The following is a 20,424-nucleotide window of genomic DNA, read 5'->3' on the forward strand; positions in this document are numbered from 1 at the left end:
TTCATCAAAGCCACACCCACCCACTGTTATATATCTAATATAGACGATGCAAGGCATTAGTGGGGTTAGAAAGTGTAACTCCCTCCAAATAGCACGGACACAATGGCTTTCTTGAACTGATTTATTTGAAGGCTTACTTTCCCATCAAATTCACAGTGAAAACTGTAATAAATAAAGCAGGTTACAAACGTAAAAATAATAACATGCACAGCATGTGGATCAAACATTTTACCAAGTAAAATACCAAAAAAGGACAAATACCTCGTTAGCCATACCCGGAAGTAGCTTCCTTACATCCGTCGACGGACCAAACGAGACACTTCAAAATAAAAGTATGCCCACATACTGTTTCAAAGAGTGCTGCTCGTTTTTCGTATGTGGGTAACAACATTTAACTATTTATAAATGGTTGATTTCTATAGGCTAGTAAGGTAAAGTGTTGTACCTGACAAGTTTGGGCTACCTTGCTTCTGCAGCCTTCATCGGAGGTGTCACGTGATGTTAGCGTGACGTTGTCTGTGACGTGATATATGGATTGTACCATCAAGAGTTGTCAGGTACAACACTTTACCTACTAGCCTGCATAAATCAACCATTTATAAATACACGTCAGTAGGCTAAATGAACCTCTTCAACATAACATTTAACTATGTATAATATAGCGGCTGGCTACAGGGTGTTAGCCAATGACTTCGGCTGGGGCGCAGGATTTCCGGGAGAGATAGGGAAGTGACGTTGTCGAGAGGAAGTGAGAGTTCGCGTTGTCCCGGGAAAAACGTTAGAGACATGAGAGCTGTTGTGTGGTTGTATTACATCTTGTGCAATAAAGACAAGACAAACAAAGAAGTTTTATGAGCCTACATTCCTGGGATTATTACAATATATATTTCCGAATTGGTTCAACCACCACCCGCCCGAATCTATTTAAAATTTATTTTTTCGTCATGTCACCCGCCCGACCCGCGGTTTATCCGCGGACTCTGCGGTTGTGACCGCAAACCGCGCACCTCTAGTGTGTACATTAAAACATTTTTATTCATACTGCATTCATTTATGTTACTTTTAAAGGCCTACTGAAACCCACTACTAGCGACCACGCAGTCTGATAGTTTTTATATCAATGATGAAATCTTAACATTGCAACACATGCCAATACGGCCGGTTTAGTTGACTAAATTGCAATTTAAAATTTCCCGCGAGGTATCCTGTTGAAAACGTGGCGCGAAATGATGACGCCTACGTTGACGCCTGCTTGTGACGTTATTGGTTGGAGCGGACATTTTATCCCAGCACCACTCATGGCTAAAAGTCGTTTCTTTTCATCGCATAATTACACAGTATTTTGGATATCTGTGTTGCTGAATCTTTTGCAATTTGTTCAATAATAATGTAGACTATAAAGAAAAATGCTGTTGGTGGAAAGCGGTGGATTGCAGCTGCCTTTAGCAACCAAAACACAGCCGGTGTTTCTTTGTTTGTTGTGAAGCTTTAATTGGGAACAGAGCGGTCAAGCAAAAATGTCTCTCTACCACATGTCAACTTGCAAGTTTTTGGGTGAGACTATTGTGATATTAAGTCGGCTCTTATTGGAGACTTGAGCGGAGTTAGCGTCCTCCTGCAGCAGCTGTCAAAAAGGCAGCTGTGACTTTCTTGGCTCCTCCATATGACTTCCCTCAGAGACACTGGCGGTCACCACAGCCCTCCGACTTTCAGGTTTGACTTTATAATCTCACTAAAACACTAGTAACACAATAAGCAGATAAGGGATTTTCCAGAATTATCCTCGTAAATGTGTCTAATAACATCTGAATCGCTCCCACTGCCGTCGCCTTTTTTAAAATATATATATATATATATATTTTGTATTGCTTCACTCTAACTTTCCTCATCCACAAATCTTTGATCCTCGCTCAAATTAATGGGGAAATCGTCGCTTTCTCGGTCCAAATCGCTCTTGCTGCTGGTGGCTATGATAATAAACAATGTGAGGATGTGAAGAGCCCTACAAACTTTAAAGGCCTACTGAAATGAAATTTTTTATTCAAACGGGGATAGCAGGTCCATTCTATGTGTCATACTTGATCATTTCGCGATATCGCTATAATTTGGCTGAAAGGATTTAGTAGAGAACATCGACGATAAAGTTTGCAACTTTTGGTCGCTAATTAAAAAGCCTTGCCTGTACCGGAAGTAGAAGCCGATGTGCATGTGACGTCACCGGTATGAGGGCTCCTCACATTGATTACAATCATGGACACCAGCAGCGCGAGCGATTCGGGCCGAGAAAGCGACAATTTCCCCATTAATTGAAGCGAGAATGAAAGATTTGTGGATGAGGATAGTGAGAGTGAAGGACTAGAAGAAGAAAAAAAAAGGCGAGGGCAGTGGGAGCGATTCAGATGTTATTAGACACATTTACTAGGATAATTCTGAAAAATCCCTTATCTGCCTATTGTGTTACTACTGTTTTAGTGAGATTATAAAGTCATACCTGAAAGTCGGAAGGGTTTGGTGACCACCAGTGTCACCAGTGGGTAGAGGTCAACGTCCGCAGCTGCAGGAGGACACAAGCTCCGCTCAATAAATACGTTAACAACTGACTTATTACCACTATTTTCTCACCGAAACCTGCGGTTGACATGTGGTCGGGATCCATGTTCGCTTGACCGCTCTGTTCCATAGTAAAGCTTCACCTTCGGGAATTTTTAACAAGGAAACACCGGCTGTGTTTGTTTGGCTAAAGGCTAAAAGCTTCCCACCTCCATCTTTCTACTTTGACTTCTCCATTATTAGTTGAACAAATTGATAAAGATTCAGCAACACAGATGTCCAGAATACTGTGTAATTATGCGATTAAAGCAGACTACTTATAGGTTGGATCGGGCTGGAAAAAAATGTCCGCTACAACCGGTGATGTCAAACGCACGTGTCATCATACATTTCATCATATGCGTCGTCATACCGCAACGTTTTCAACAGGACACTTCGCAGAAAAATTAAAATTGCAATTTAGTAAACTAAAAAGGCCGTATTGGCATGTGTTGCAATGTTAATATTTCATCATTGATATATAAACTATCAGACTGCGTGGTAGGTAGTAGTGGGTTTCAGTAGGCCTTTAAGCAATGGCACAAACATTCAAGTCATTTCCAAAACATAACGTGCAAGATTGTCAGAGACCTTTTAAGTGTCAAATAAAAATGAGCTGCATAATAGGAAATCAAATAGTATTCGTCCTTCACTGTAGTAGGTTACGACGAACGTTGTGAAATTCTCTTTATTCTCTAGCAAGTGACTTTTCAATTGATGCTACATATTAGCAGTAATGCTTCTTTTTATAGCAACGCTTTTGCCCCACACTTGACAAATTTCTGTTCGACACTTGAAGCCGAACCACCGCCAGACGATGGATCCCCTACTGTTTTTATCATGAATTAAGTCTTCCTTCATTTTTTACCAGATCCGCACCTTCTTTCTCTCGTATTCCCACTCATACGGCTACATTAGCAGCTAACGTAGCCCAGTCTGCTACCTCTCTGTTGGGCGAGGGCGTATACGTATGTAACGTATGACGTGACAGTATGTGACGTATGTAAGAATGTGCGCCTGCTTGTCTGTGAGGACAGACAGGAAAGAGTGAGAAGAACCTGAAGTGTAATGCCCGCAGCTAGAAGCAACTGCGTGAGAACGTACTGTATACTCGAATATTACGATATAGTCATTTTCTATATCGCACAGAGACAAACCCGCGAAATATCGTTTATATATCGATATATCGCCCAGCCCTACAACAATGTATGGTAAAGGTGCTCCATACACACTCAGGCGTTTTGTGCGAAACTGAAGTGGAAGTGTTGTTTTGTTATATACCCATCCATTTTTGTCGTTTTTTTTTTAAATACACTCACTGTAGCTGCTCACTCATCGCACTTTTGATTGATTGAAACTTTTATTAGTAGATTGATTGATTTATTGATTGAAACTTTTATTAGTAGGTTGCACAGTACAGTACATATTTAGTACAATTTGCCACTAAATGGTAACACCCGAATAAGTTTTTCAACTTGTTTAAGTTGGGGTCCACATTATTCAATTCATGGTACAAATATATACTATCAGCATAATACAGTCTAGGGCTGGGCGATATGCCCATCCATCCATTCATTTTCTACCGCTTGTCCCTTTTGGGGTCGCGGGGGGTCGCTGCAGCCTATCTCAGCTGCATTCGGACAAGTCGCCACCTCATCGCAGGGCCAACACAGATAGACAGACAACATTCACACTCACATAGTAGTGTTGCCAATCAACCTATCCCCAGTTGCATGTTTTTGGCGGTGGGAGGAAGCCGGAGTACCCAGAGGGAACCCACACAGTCACGGGGAGAACATGCAAACTTCACACAGAAAGATCCCGAGCCCGAGATTGAACCCAGGACAACTCAAGACCTTCCTATTGTGAGGCACATGCACAAACCCCTGTCCACCGTGCTGCTTGTCCCTATGCATGTTAAATCAGTTTTTTTTTTTTTTTAAATACACTCACTTTAGCTACTCACTGATCACACTTGATTGATTGATTGATTGGTTGAAGCTTTTATTAGTAGATAGCACAGTACATCCAGCCATCCATCCACTTTCTACCGCTTGTCCCTTTTGGGGTTGCTGGAGCCTATCCCGGCTGCATTCGGGCGGAAGGCAGGGTACACCCTGAACAAGTCGCCACCTCATGGCAGGGCCAACACGGATAGACAGACAACATTGACACTCACATTCACACGCTGGGGCCAATTTAGTGTTGCCAATCAACCTATCCCCAGGTGCATGTCTTTGGAGGTGGGAGGAAGCCGGAGTACCCGGAGGGAACCCACGCAGACACGGGGAGAACATGCAAACTCCACACCGGGATTGAACCCAGGACCGCTCAGGACCTTTGTATTGTGAGACAGATGCACTAACCCCTCTTCCACCGTGCTGCCCTGCACAGTACATATTCCGTACAATTGACCATTAAATGGTAACACCCAAATAAGTTTTTCAACTTGTTTAAGTTGGGGTCCACGTTAATCAATTCATGGTACTAATATATAGTATCAGTATAATACAGTCTTGGGCTGTATCAATGTATGGTAAAGGTGCTCCATACACACGCAGGCGTCTTGTGGGAAACTGAAGTGAAAGTGTTGTTTCGTTATACGTCCATCCATTTTACACCGCTTGTCTCTATGCATGTTAAATCGTTTTTTTTTTTTACTGCACTTACTGTAGCTACTCACTGATAACACTTTTGATTGATTGATTGATTGATTTATTGATTTAAACTTTTATTAGTAGACTGCACAGTACAGTACGTATTCCATAGTCCCTACAATTGACCACTAAATGCATACTTGCCAACCTTCCCAAATTTTCTGGGAGACTCCCGAATTTCAGTGCCTCTCCCGAAAATCTTCCGGGACAACCATTCTCCCGAATCTCTCTCGATTTCCAGCCGGACCTGAGTGAGGACAGCCTGTCGTCACGTCCACTTTTCCTCCATATAAACAGCATGCTGGCCCAGTCACGTAGTAACCTCTACGGCTTTTGTAGAGTGCACAACTGCACACACAACAAGAAGGAGACTATTATATATGTCTCCGTTATCCATAGGTTTATCTATAACCCATAAAGTAGGCAGGCACGGAGCTATTTCCCAGCGTGTGTTGTGTATATTGTAGCGTCCCGGAAGAGTTAGTGCTGCAAGTGGTTCTGGGTATTTGTTTTGTTGTGTTTATGTTGTGTTACGGTGCAGGTTTTCTCCCCAAAATGTGTTTGTCATTATTGTTTGGTGCGGGCGGGTTCACAGTGTGGCGCATATTTGTAACAGTGTTGCAGTTGTTTGTACGGCCACCCTCAGTGTGACCTGTATGGCTGTTGATCAAGTATGCTTTGCTTTCACGTATGAGTGTTTGTAAAAGCCGCATGTATTACTTGAATGGGCCGACACGCTTTTTGTACGGACGTGACGGCAGGTTGAGGAGGGCACTAAAAGCAGTGCCTTTAAGGCACGTCCCCAGTTTTTTTGTCCGGGTGGAAATCGGGAGAAATTCGGGAGAATGGTTGACCGGGAGTTTTGCGGGAGGGGCACTAAAATTCGGGAGTCTCCGGTAAAAATCGGGAGGGTTGGCAAGTGTGGTGATTATTCCAGCCGGCACGTTAATACACTGACACACAACATCCAGAGTCCCATCGTGCATTGCTTCAAAACTACGGCAAGTAGTAATGTCCAAAAAAGATGGTGACAGAGAATAGAACGACCCCGCCCCACCGGCTTTAAGTGCTTTTTGGATATGATGCCACAAACTTCGCACACCTATCTGTGGGCAGTTTTGCCCATTCCTGTTTGTGGTGCCTCTCAAGCTCCATCAGGTTCGATGGGAAGCATTGATTTTCATCCAGGATGTCTCTGTACATTGTTGCATTCATCTTTTCATCTCTCCTGAACTAGTCTCCCTGTTCCTGCTGCAGAAAACCATCTCCACAACACGATGGCCTGGTGATTAGCAAGACTTGGTTTTCTCCAAATATGATGCCTGGCATTCACGCCAAAGAGTTCAATTTTGTCTCATCAGACCAGAGAATTTTGTTTCTCATGCTCTGAGAGTCTTTCAGGTACATTTTGGCCAAGATTTTACTTAGAATTGGCTCTCATCTGGTCACTCTACCATGCAGGCCTGGTTGGTGGTTTGCTGCCGAGATAGTTTTCCCTCTGAAAAGTTCTCCTCTCTCCAAAGAGGATCTGACGGAGTGACCATCAGGTTCTTGGTCACCTCCCCGATCAAACTTAAATGAATGGAGCAATGTAGAGAGACATACTTGATGAAAACCAACACTTCCCATCCAACCTGATGGAGCTTGAGAGGTGCTGCAAAGAGGAATGGGCAAAACTTCCCGAAGATAGACGTCACACACACGTCAGCCAATAAGAATTCGGCGGGGGAGGTTTATGGCAGAAGTGCATTGTGGGTCTTGAAATACAAACTGCTATATGCTACTGCCGTAGCTATTAAAATGGATCATTTCATCGTTGGCGGTAACTTATAAAAACTGAGAAGGGCTGAACAAAAATTGGACCGAAAAGGAAATCATGTACTGCAGATTACAAGCTGGACGTAGTGAAATATGCAGCAGAAAACAACAGAGCATATTGGTTTAGAAGCGACATCGAGGAAGAAGATTTCATCTGATTTATCTATTAGGAGTGACAGATTGTTTGGTAAACGTATAGCATGTTCTATATGTTATAGTTGTTTGAATGACTTTTACCAAAATATGTTACGTTAACATACCAGGCACGTTCTCAGTTGGTTATTTATGCGTCATATAACGTACACTTATTCAGCCTGTTGTTCACTATTCTTTATTTATTTAAAATTGCCTTTCAAATGTCTATTCTTGGTGTTGGATTTTATCAAATACATTTCCCCCCAAAATGCGACTTATAATTATTCTCCATTGCGACATATATATGTTTTTTTCTTTCTTTATTATTCCTTTTTTGGCCGGTGCGACGTATACTCCGGAGTGATTTACAATCCGAAAATTACGGTACATATTATATCATGGCTGCAATCTGCCTTATCAGATAAAGCATCAAGACCTTTAATTTGATTCCTTACTCACTTTCCCTACTCCAGTATTAGGAAAGTTACCGTAACTTTTGTTAGATGATATGCTGGCGTTCCACATTGTTTTACAATTGCCATATTCACGTTTGGCTCGACTAACCATATTGTGGTGCGTTTGGTGACAATCTGGAAAGATGGATTAATACTTTATGCTACAACTTTATTTGGCTCTATGATGAATTATTTTGCAGCTGTACTCGCTTAAAAAAAACTAAGTCACCAATGTGTTTTTGATTTAACTAAATACTACAACTGAGACTGTTTATGAAAACTGAGACATGCGCCCAAAACTGAATCATGCGAGAACCTTGGGCAGGGCAATGTATGGACCAAAACTGATAGTACAGTATTTTTCGTCCAAATGGCGGTATATGTTATATACCGGTTATCTTAAAACTAACGTGCAAAAATGCTTAAGGTTGATAGTACTCAGATGATTTGTGTTGTAAGTAGTAATATGTTGTTTATTCTTATAGAGTAATTATTTAGCCACGGTTGTATGACATTGCTCCACAATTCAAACTACACTTTATCCCAGGTTAAGTAGGTATTATTCAGCCATTTTTTAAACATTTTGCTGCTTCTTGACATGTAGCAGATTACAATACACTTTGCTTTAAATAAGGCACTCCAGAGCCTCTTCAAAGGCTATCGTAAAGTAGTTCCATACTGTGAATCAATTTGGTTAAGGAATGCCTCGTACATCCTGTAACTTTTCCAATGAATTTGTCCAGTCACTCACTCTCAAAAACACACTCAAAAGTGGTTCAGGCAGATTTTTGTGTAGCTAAGGGAGAGTGTGTAGCTCAGGCCAAGGTTGCTTACGGCCAGTGTCAGGAATGATGTAAAAAGGAATTTACAAGAGGAAGTTGGAGTATCGCCATGGTTATTGGAGTATCGCCATGGTTACCTTTTGCTTGTGTTTTAAGAGATCATTTGGAAACTTTAGTGCTGTGATGTTTTTTAGTGTTAATATTCAATTTTGTACTCCCTCTGCCTTCTTTTCCATGCATTCTTTAAAATGTTTGTCATTTGCCGTCAGTCTTCATAGATTTTCATGTTAAGAAGTACTGTTCTACCATAATTGGCATCATTGTCACGAAGCGTTGACGGTTGCATTTACCCTTTTGTATGGTTTCTCTTCTGCTATGCAGTTCCTCTGTGAGTGTCTCACCACGTAGTTTAATGTAGCTGCTAGGTCTACTACTAAAGCTTGCTCCCACAGAAGGCATTGAGGCTGTTCACCTCCCAGCAAGCCACCTAATACTGTTGTTTTTTCAGTTCCGTCCAAATATGTGAGGAATGTACTTACTCATGAGTGCAGAAGTGAGAGTTCTTAATCCACATCCTACTCGATTGGTCATCTGACAGTAATGTCTATTCAAAAATGAAAACAAAAGATACATTAAATCATCTCTATTTTGATTTGTGTGTACCGTTTACACCCAAACGGTTATCCCCTAACTCTCTGCACTGGAGGTCTTAAGGCCTCTTTTCTACTGGATGTCAAGGAACGTTCAGTCTTCCGTAACTATTGTTCCCAGGAGTAAACAGCAGAGTTGGAGTTTAGTTAGTCTACAGTCTTTAGGGATATACAAGTCCATGTGGAGGCTACAGTCCATTCAAGAGACAGGCTGTTTAAGTCAATTAGACAAAAACTTATATTTATAGTCTGTTACTTTGATTAATTGTTTGAGTTTCCATCCATCCATCAATTTTCTACCGCTTGTCCCTTTCGGGGTGGGGGGTGGTCTACCTAATACAAATGTTACCGATGTAAATTTATTAGGAGAAAAAGGTTATGGCAAGCGTAACATTTTTTAAATGTAAACTATTTTACCTAAAATATGCATCATGGCTAAAGTGTGTTTAAAAAAAAAAGCATTTTATTTAGAGATGTCCTATATATATATATGGCCTATAAATGCTTTGAAATGAAATATTGGAAATGATCGGTATCGGTTTCAAAAACTAAAATTAGAGCGGTACATGTCTAGTAAAACACGGATATAAACCCAGTCAGCAGCCCCTCCCCTCTCCGCTCTCCTTTCTCCCCTCACCCACACACAACACAGGAGTTGACGACTGCAGCATGAGCGGTTTACTGGTGACGCTTGATGACCTCATCAAACCGCCGCGAGTGGAGCATAACAACATCAAGAGTGTGTTGTTGCCGGTGCTGTAGCCCGGCTAACAAGCGAGCTCGCTCGGTGAACGACTAATCACACCATTTCTACGGTTTGGGATTATTTTAATGTGTGTCTGACGGATAAAAAACTATCAATTTGCAATGACTGCAATAGGTTGGTTATGCGAGGAGGAGCCAAGACGTCTTCCTTTTAATACGAGTATTTTGATCTCTCACCTCTTCAAGAATCATAAGGAAATACACGATGAATACAAGGGAAAGATGTATGAAAAGCAAACACCGAATAATTTTGTAACAGCTGAATGAATGACTAGCATAGTTAGTGTAAATAAATATTTATGAATTAATTAGTCATCTTTGTTGTCAGCAAGCCTGTGCTTAACGTATCGTAAACTAAATTTAAAGTCGATGTCTGATAGGGTTGTATGTTATACTGGTATTGGTATAGTGCCGCGATACTAACCAATCATATTGGGTAGTATACCGCCTCTGTAAATTACCGGTCCTGTAACAACTTGGTATCGGATTGATACCCAAATTTATGGTATCATCCACAACTAATGTAAAGTATCAAACAACAGAAGATTAAGTGATTATTACATTTTAACAGAAGTGTAGATAGAATATGTTAAAAGAGAAAGTAAGCAGATATTACCAGTAAATGAACAAATAGATTAATAATTCCTTTCCTACCACTTGTCCTTAATAATGTTAACAAAATAATAGAAACGAAAATGAAACAAAATGTTACTGCATACGTCAGCAGCTAAATTAGAAGCCTTTGTTTGCTTACTTACTAATAAAATACAAGTTGTCTTGTATGTTCACTATTTTATTTAGGGGCACACTTGTAATAAGAAACATATGTTTAATGTACCTTAAGATTTTTTGCTAAAACAAAGCCAAAAATGACATTTTTTGTGGTCTCCATCATGTAGAAAAGTACCGAAAAGTATTTAAATAATTTTGGTACTGGTACAAAATATTCATATACAACACTACTGTCTGAAAATGAGCCACTGAATTTGTGTACGCTTTACAATTTGATTAGTCAACTAATCGTTAAGATAGTCGATGACTAATTGTCTAGCTAATATAATATAATTTATAATATTTGTTAGTTGCAGTCCCAGTACATACATGTAGAAATCACATTAAATTAATAATACGGTTGGGCAAAAACTGAAAAAAGCAATACAATTATACAGGCTGAAAGTTGGCTCTAATACTGCTAGTTTAATAGTAACATTCAATTAACACGCTAAATGACAGGCTACAAAAAACTAGTAGAACACACTTGTACGATCCATCCAGTTTCTATACCATGTATCCTAATTAGTAGGGGTGTGGGAAAAAATCGATTCTAGTACGAATCGAATCGAATACGTTGTGCGATTCAGAATCGATTCTCATTTTTAAAAAATCGTTTATTTAATTTTATTTAAATTTTTCATTTAATTTAAATTTTTTATTTTATTTTTTTAATCAATCCAACAAACCACTACACAGCAATACCATAAAAATGCAATCCAATTCCAAAACCAAACCTGACCCAGCAACACTCAAAACTGCAATAAACAGAGCAATTGAGAGGAGACAAAAACACGACAGAACAAACCAAAAGTAGTGAAACAAAAATTCATATTATCAACAACAGTGTCAATATTAGTTATAATTTCAGCATAGCAGTGATTAAAAGTCCCTCATTGACATTATCATTAGACATTTATAAAAAAAAAAAAAAAGAACAATATTGTCACAGTGGCTTACACTTGCATCGCATTTCATAAGCTTGACAACACACTGTGTCCAATGTTTTCACACAGATAAAATAAGTCGTATTTTTGGTTCGTTTAATAGTTAAAACAAATTAACATTATTGCAATCAGTTGATAAAACATTGTCCTTTACAATTATAAAAGCTTTTTAAAAAAAATCTACTACTCTGCTAGCATGTCAGCAGACTGGGGTAGATCCTGCTGAAATCCTATGTATTGAATGAATACAGAATCGTTTTGAATCGGAAAAATATAGTTTTTGAATCGAGAATCGCGTTGAATTGAAAAAAATCGATATATTATCGAATCGTGACCCCAAGAATCGATATTGAATCGAATCGTGGGACACCCAAAGATTCGCAGCCCTATTAATTAGCATCACGGGTAATGTGTGCTTATGCTGACATTCATGTGCGTGTTTTTCCAAAATAAAGCATTTTTTTAATGAGTTTTTAAAAAAGTTTCAAGCAAAAGCCTGGATAAACAAGGTGGCGCCTGAATGGGTGGCACAACGTCTTGCCCTCTCTGTACTTCTGTTTGTGTTGTTCGTGACAAATCTCTCAACTCGAATCACCTCTCTGCTGGTTTATGAACGCCAAGCACTTTTAGACAATCAAATTACATGTTGAATCACTGGCTAACTTTAAACTGGGTGGGCAGAAAACCTATATCCCCCCACCCCCAGCGTACCTTCTGTGTAAATAGGCTCTTCCTGCTAGACGACGACGGCGCGGATGCCAAGGGAAAAGTAGCGGCCGCCTGGTCAAAACGCCAGGTGGATATGACAGATGAATATCCCCATTCTTTTTAAAATGGCCAAGGCCTGCAAACAACTGCCAGCCCCTCTTTTTCTAGCGGTGTATATTTGTGTTGTTTCACTCCAGCCCTCTACTGTGTTCACTAATTTACCGACCACCCAAATATAACAAAACATTTTAGAAATTGCTTTTCTGACTTTTTGTCAAGTTTACCAAACTTAATATAGACGTAGTTGTTTGATACCTTAACGTTCATGTCTGCTGTCCTCCTAAAGCTGCTCTCTAATTTATATACTCTCCGGAAGAGCAGGGAAACCTGTGAAACAGGCTTGTAGGGATGACATTGAAACTGTGCGTGTGTGTGTGCGTGTGTTCTGGTATCTTAATTAATGGGGACATCGCTCTGTTTACACAGTCACCTTTAGGGGACCTCTGACGGTATGGGGACAAAAAAAACAGGTCCCCTAAAGGGAAACCTTTTTAAATGGTAGTCAGATCCATTCTGAAGATGCCCAAGTGATTTTTAAGCTTTGGCCCATAAAACATGTAAGGTTAGGTTTAGGGTTAAGGTTAACCCTTACCCTAACACGTACAAATTTTATGTGAATTATGCAGTGTTATTTAAATTTGGTCCCCATGAACCATATTAACTCTTTTTCCCCAGGGTCCCCTGTAAGAATTATCAGCACATTACTTCATCAATCCAGAGATTTAGAGATAGAAAGATAGACACGTGTATGAGCAGGGCAGTGGTCATTTTACCTAATTTTTTTTATGCCTCCACAACCTGTAGAAAGGTTGGTCCCCATTCCAAATGATAATGTGTTTGTGTGTGTGTGTGTGTGTGTGTGTGTGTGTGTGCATGTGTGTGTGTATGTATAATATAATATTATATATATATATATATATATAAACACGCACAAAGCGGTGAGTCTAGATCTTTTGCGGGAAATCCATTCATAGCTCATCACTATGTGTTAAATTCTGCATAACCAATTACATTTGTCAGGCACATCAATTTGAATGCTGTGGTTGTCTATTAGCTGTTGTACACGGCCATGGCCTTGCAGCCATTCCCATTCTAAAGCAGTTTTAAATGATCTAATAGTCTCTTTCCCCTTCCAGAGTCCAAACTGTGTTTGCTCCGTTAACAAGCCACAAGAGACTATTTTGCAAAGTACTGTCCAAGTAATGATTCAAATTTCATGATGTTGTGCTCAGTTTGCTTGCCATGGCTTTCTGTAGCTTAATAAAGGTAAAAAATATTTACATTTTCTCCAATTTAGTGATTCAAGTGCTTGTGCGTTCTCTTCCTCTTCCTCTCTCTTCCTTTATGACATGGTTGTTGTTGTCCAGCTCTTTTTCTTAAAAACATATACTTTTGAACATTTGTGGCTGAAAAGTTGAGAGTAGTAACTTTTGATTTGTTGTGTTTTGTTACTGTATCGAAAATGAGTTAAACAGTGAATTGTTATGCCCCTATAAAAAGACATACAATCTCAGTATTTGGCACAGGTGGTATCTCGTCTTTCAATTGTAGACGTGACCTTTTTTCACTTAGATTTTATGTCGTTGAAAAGATGTTTGCATTTGATTTTAATTTGAAGGCCTTAGTAAATAGGGACTGGGCAGAAGGTGTGGTTACTGACACAGAACTAGCATTGCTCTAGCCTTTCAATCATGTGGACATGTGGATAATAAGACTACAGGGTAAACATGGTACAATAAAAAAGTTAATTTAAGTATTACATACAGGCTTTCGACCGCAGGCGTCAATCTAAAGGCCCCGCGGGCCACATCATTTTATGTGACCCTTTAAGGCCTGGAAATAATGCGTGTCAATAAAATACTTAAACTTTCTAGACTCTAGATCAGGGGTCACCAACCTTTTTGAAATCAAGTGCTACTTCTTGGGTACTGATTAATGCAAAGGGCTACCAGTTTGATACACACTTAAATAAATTGCCAGAAATAGCCAATTTGCTCAATTTACCTTTAATAAATAAATCTATCTATCCATCTATATATATATATATATATGAATGGGTATTTCTGTCTGTCATTCCGTCGTACATTTTTTTTCTTTTTACGGAAGGTTTTTTGTAGAGAATAAATGATGAAAAAAAATTAATTGAACGGTTTAAAAAAAGAGAAAACAGGAAAAAAAATTTAAATTAAATTTTGAAATATAGTTTATCTTCAATTTCGACTCTTTAAAATTCAAAATTCACCCGAAAATAAGAAGAGAAAAACTAGCTAATTCGAATCTCTTTGGAAAAAAATTAAAGAATTTATGGAAGACCATTAGTAATTGTTCCTGATTAAGATTGATTTTAGTATTTTGATGACATGTTTTAAATAGGTTAAAATCCAATCTGCACTTTGTTAGAATATATAACAAATTGTACCAAGCTATATTTCTAACAAAGACAGAACACATTTTTTTTTAAAGAAAATCAAAAGACTTTGAAATAAGATTTAAAATAGATTTTAAAGATTTTTTAGATTTGCCAGAATAATTTTTTTGAATTTTAATAATAAGTTTAAAGAAATATTTCACAAATATTCTTCGTCAAAAAAACAGAAGCTAAAATGAAGAATTAAATAAAAAAGTAAAAAAAATAAATGAATTTATTTAAACAAGTGAAGACCAAGTCTTTAAATTATCTTCCTGGATTTTCAAATTCTATTTGAGTTTTGTCTCTCTTAGAATTAAAAATGTCGAGCAAAGCGAGACCAGCTTGCTAGTAAATAAATAACATTTAAAAAATAGAGGCAGCTCACTGATAAGTGCTGCTATTTGAGCTATTTTTAGAACAGGCCAGCGGGCTACTCATCTGGTCCTTACGGGCTACCTGGTGCCCGCGGGCACCGCATTGGTGACCCCTGGTCTAGATGGATGTATTTCAACTGTGATGCATCTAAAAATAGATTATTTCCCCCACCTCTCCTGACTAATATGAAGCGACCTCCTGAGGGCTATTGTGACTGTGATGAGTCCCACAATGAACATTAGTTTGACACCCCTGCATTAGATGAAGGATGAATTGTAGAATCACAGACAAACAACTCAACATATGTATGGCAATGAACGAAACGTAACCAACTTCCATTACATAAGTTAGTATGTGACGAAGAGAAGGAGTAGAGAATAATAGTCTTCCTTTTTCCCTTCATGCAAATCTCCTGATGTTAGCATCCTTTTGACATATCTATTATCGTCATTACTTTATATTTATTTATTCCAAGGTGTCACAGCATCCTGTGACTGCATCATTGACTCTAATAATTTCTCACATTTGGCTATGATAAGGAAATCCTACTATGTATTTGTCATTAATGTTGGGTTCTACTAAAACATCTGTACATTTGTTTTTGAGTAACATTCCTCTTTTGTTATATAATTTGGATATTTAACATTTTCATTGAAAAACACATTTCTTCCAAAAGGTTATTGCTTTGATAATTCAAGTTATCTTTCTCATCCACTGTCTTGTAGCTCTTTGCCTCAGTTTGTGTGAGCGAGTGAAGATGGTGAAGCCAGACATCCATAATCTGGCCCACCACCTGAAGCAAGAGCGGCTTTATGTGGCATCAGAGAAGCAGCTGATCCAGAGGCTAAACAGTGATGTCCTGAAGACAGCAGAGAGGCTTTACCGGGCGGCCTGGATTGCCAAGCAGCAACGGATCAATCTTGATCGTCTCATTCTCACCAGGTCAAATAAACCTTTAGAATCTTCACTTTATAAAATATAAAATGTTTTACTGTGATATGCATTTTGTTGACACATTGTAACTGTGTACCACAAATATGACTGCAACTGGCAAACAAACGCGTCCTCAACGCAATGTAGTATATATGTAGCATCGCTAGCGGCTAACGTCCCCCCACACTGCAAAGCCACTTATAGGCCAGCAATCCTCGCCAAGATGGCGGCAAAAAAACCCAACAGAATTTCTTACAAATATCATCACTGGAAGACGAGGATGAGCTAAAAATGCTACACTACACGCTGTAGGAGGATATGCTAATTTGTTTACATGTTCTACAAATTAGGGGATTAAAGTGGCTTTAACCATTTGACATGGTTGTTTGTACAGTTCTTTTACTTTCAAACATCAACTTTTGAACATTTGTGGCCGAAAAGTTGAGTAGTAACTTTTTTTTTTGGTTGTTTTCTTACTGTACTGAAAATGAGCTAAACAGTGAATTGTTATGCCCCTGTAAAAGTATATCGAATCTCAATATAGAGCACAGGTGGTGTCTCGTCCTTCAATTATAGATGTGACCTTTTTTGTCTTAGGTTTTATGTCGTTAAAAAGATGTTCGCATTTGAATTTCATTTGAACGCTGATACTACAGTGGTTAAATTGATTTTTATTCATAATCAATTTATGTTGTTTTTTTATGGTTTGCGAACTTGGGAAATAAGTCCCTGGACATGGGAGAGCATTAAGGAAACAAAATAAAATATTCAAAATAAGATCCAATAGTAGGAAATAATCGAAATATTTATTTTATATTGTTACACATATTAGGGGGTTACATTTCTCACTGAGCATGTGTGAATGACGTGGTTGTTTCGCGGGAGTGAGCCTCCGTTGTCGTGTTGCAGTAAAGTCATTAAAATGTACATTTGTTGTCATAGTTATAGAGTCAACACCGCCATCCTCTGTTTTTAATTATAATTGTGATTAAAAAATTTATGATTATTTTTTTATGTTATAATCCTGAGCCTTATGTCAATATTTTTGTTGTTGTCCCTGTCGTGTGTGAATGTTTTTATGACCATTTTATTTTTTTCGGTATTTTTATTTGTACTGCACTGATGGATGGTACTACATTTTGTTTTTAATTACAATGACAATAAAGGGACTCTATTATGTTATATTCTTTTCTATTGTCTTCATAGTGTGGAAGCCTCTCCAGCTGAATGCTGTCAACATGCCAAAATGCTGGAAGACACACAGTTCGTTGATGGCTACAAGACTCTGGGCTTCAATGAGACCATGTATGGTGAGTTCCTGGCCCGGCTGAGGGAGAACCCCCGGCTGGTGGCATCGTGCTTGGTGGCAGGAGAGAGGCTTAACCAGGAGCACACTCAGGGTGTCATCCACACTGTCTTCACCTCACTTTATGGAAACTGTATCATGCAGGAGGATGAGAGCTACTTGTTACAGGTTTGGTGTACTTCTTTAGTTATGGCATAACCCGTTTAAATTTATCTATGATTAATTACAATTTTTGGGATTTTCTTCTTGACTATAGGTGTTGCGGTACCTAGTAGAGTTTGAGCTAAAGGAGAGTGACAATCCACGGCGACTACTGCGACGAGGCACATGTGCCTTCAGCATCCTTTTTAAGCTCTTCTCGGAGGGCCTTTACTCAGCCAAACTCTTCCTCACTGCCACCCTCCACGAACCCATTATGCAGTTGCTGGTGGAAGATGAGGACCACTTAGAAACAGACCCAGGCAAAGTGACGGAGCGCCTCACTCCAGTCCAGCAGGAGCGCTTGGGAGAGAAGGGCTCTGAGGGCTACAAACAAAGAGTGCAGTCGGCTGTGGAGACTAATGAAGCGAAGCTGGTTGCTCTCGTCAACAAGTTTATTGGTTACTTGAAGCAGAACACCTACTGTTTTCCCCACAGCCTTCGATGGATTGTGTCACAGATGTACAAGACCTTGTCATGTGTAGAAGGTCTGGAGGTGGGTGAGGTTCGTACTATGTGTACGGACCTACTGCTGACCTGCTTCATCTGTCCGGCGATTGTTAACCCGGAGCAGTATGGTATCATCTCTGATGCTCCCATCAATGAAGTGGCTCGTTTCAATTTAATGCAGGTAAGTGGCATGGTTAAAAAAAAAAATCTGTTTAACATTTTTAGAAGCCACTCTGTACTGACCGTCTATTTAATGCTTAATCTTTTTATTGATTCAGGTTGGTCAGCTTTTGCAGCAGTTAGCAATGGCTGATGATGATGCAGACCCTAGGCGGAAAAGCTGTTTGTCCAAATTCGAAAAAGTAGGACTGCACCTTTTGGTTTCCTATAAAGCTATAATGATTGGTAATCATTCAAAGTAGTTAATTTTTGTACTTCTTGTTTTATACAGAGTTGTGTTGCTGCTTTTCTGGATGTTGTGATTGGTGGAAGAGCAGTGGAGACACCACCAATGTCCTCCATGAATCTTCTAGAGGGTTTAAGCCGGACTGCAGTCTATGTTACACATCATCAGCTGATAGCACTGGTAAATTATTTAGCTGCTGCTCCGTGGTGTAAATTATAAGGTGAAAATTATTTGAACAATTATTCAGACCCGAAAGACCAAGTTTTTTTTTTACGTGGCGACACATTACTCCGAGGTTTCGAATTATCGCAATAATTTCGATCAATTATAGTCTTATTTATTTAGCGCAATGTATTTTTTAATCTCTAAATTTACTATCTCTATGCCTGCACATTTCCTTGCTCTCTTCTTGTACTTGACTGAGAGTATTAACGCTACCAACATGCTACACAAAGGTAATATGCACTTCGAAAAAGAGGTCTCACTCTGTCTTGAAACCTGACTGGTGATGGTAGTGAATTTAAAGACTGTGATAAGATTAATTCTATCTAACAAATAATGTAAAATATTCATAATTAACTTAAGGAAGTATCAAAAGTGGTTTGTATGAGTTTGAAGGTCTTATTTTTTATTAACGTAACATACATTTCTGTATTAGACAAAATATAGATAGATGGCGTCACTTCCGGGTGTTTTTTGACACACATTAAGCTGCCTTTAAAGTAATTTAATACATCAATATAGGCATATATTACATGTACAATGGTGTGTACATTTTATTTAAAACCAGAGCACACTTACACGGAATAACTTTTTATTGACTTGATGTTTTATTTAGGTAAATAAAAGACTGCGTCCGTTTTAAAAACAGTACTTTTCTTTATAAAGCCACTTTTTTTTTGTTTAAATACTTACTTTAATAATACAATAAATACAAATTCTAAATTGGGGGCTTTTTTGCAGCATTTTTTGGTGACATTAAAAAAAGAAATTAGTTAGATTAGTTAAAGATCATGATCATTTATTTTTTCAATTGCTTGACAGCACCAATTACTCAGTTTGGCTGAGAATTGAGCTTCATCAGGTCAAGTGAAGGTACATTTTATTCTTAAACATACCAAGGCATGTAGGGCTATCATCCACACATTCCCTGTAATTCCTGCTGGTTTCTCTGAATAAGCCTTATACAGTCAGTCATACAATTTGAAATAATATTTAATACCTTTGAATTCTTACAGACTACCAGGGTTTGTAATGTAAAATGTTTTTTAGGAACTATCTCTAGAAGTTCATCATCATCATCTTCCGCTTATCCGAGGTCGGGTCGCGGGGGCAACAGCCTAAGCAGGGAAACCCAGACTTCCCTCTCCCCAGCCACTTCGTCTAGCTCTTCCCGGGGGATCCCGAGGCGTTCCCAGGCCAGCCGGGACACATAGTCTTCCCAACGTGTCCTGGGTCTTCCCCGTGGCCTCTTACCGGTTGGATGTGCCCTAAACACCTCCCTAGGGAGGCGTTCGGGTGGCATCCTGACCAGATGCCCGAACCACCTCATCTGGCTCCTCTCGATGTGAAGGAGCAGCGGCTTTACTTTGAGTCCCTCCCGGATGGCAGAGCTTCTCACCCTATCTCTAAGGGAGAGCCCCGCCACACGGCAGAGGAATCTCATTTCGGCCGCTTGTACCCGTGATCTTATCCTTTCGGTCATGACCCAAAGCTCATGACCATAGGTGAGGATGGGAACGTAGATCGACCGGTAAATTGAGAGCTTTGCCTTCCGGCTCAGCTCCTTCTTCACCACAACGGATCGGTACAACGTCCGCATTACTGAAGACGCCGCACCGATCCGCCTGTCGATTTCACGATCCACTCTTCCCTCACTCGTGAACAAGACTCCTAGGTATTTGAACTCTTCCACTTGGGGCAGGGTCTCCTCCCCAACCCGGAGATGGCATTCCACCCTTTTCCGGGCGAGAACCATGGACTCGGACTTGGAGGTGCTGATTCTCATT

General features: G+C 39.4%; 1 protein-coding gene and 1 long non-coding RNA gene across 5 annotated transcripts in view; both read left to right on the forward strand.

The window, feature by feature from the left end:
* Positions 1-20,424, forward strand: part of LOC133556692 (uncharacterized) — a 97,655-nt gene that overhangs the window by 38,825 nt on the left and 38,406 nt on the right. The gene's annotated exons all lie outside the window — the stretch shown is intronic.
* gapvd1 (GTPase activating protein and VPS9 domains 1) overlaps positions 1-20,424 on the forward strand; it is a 57,012-nt gene that overhangs the window by 1,022 nt on the left and 35,566 nt on the right. For all 4 annotated transcript variants that reach the window (XM_061906845.1, XM_061906849.1, XM_061906846.1 and 1 more), the window contains exons 2-6: positions 15,848-16,064; positions 17,262-17,529; positions 17,618-18,190; positions 18,288-18,371; positions 18,461-18,595. In XM_061906845.1, the coding sequence (XP_061762829.1) occupies positions 15,880-16,064; positions 17,262-17,529; positions 17,618-18,190; positions 18,288-18,371; positions 18,461-18,595 (1,245 nt within the window). In that variant the 5' untranslated portion in view covers positions 15,848-15,879. The remainder of the gene's footprint in view (positions 1-15,847; positions 16,065-17,261; positions 17,530-17,617; positions 18,191-18,287; positions 18,372-18,460; positions 18,596-20,424) is intronic.

The sequence above is a fragment of the Nerophis ophidion genome, linkage group LG07 (genome assembly GCF_033978795.1).
Source record: "Nerophis ophidion isolate RoL-2023_Sa linkage group LG07, RoL_Noph_v1.0, whole genome shotgun sequence".
Taxonomy (NCBI): Eukaryota; Metazoa; Chordata; class Actinopteri; order Syngnathiformes; family Syngnathidae; genus Nerophis; species Nerophis ophidion.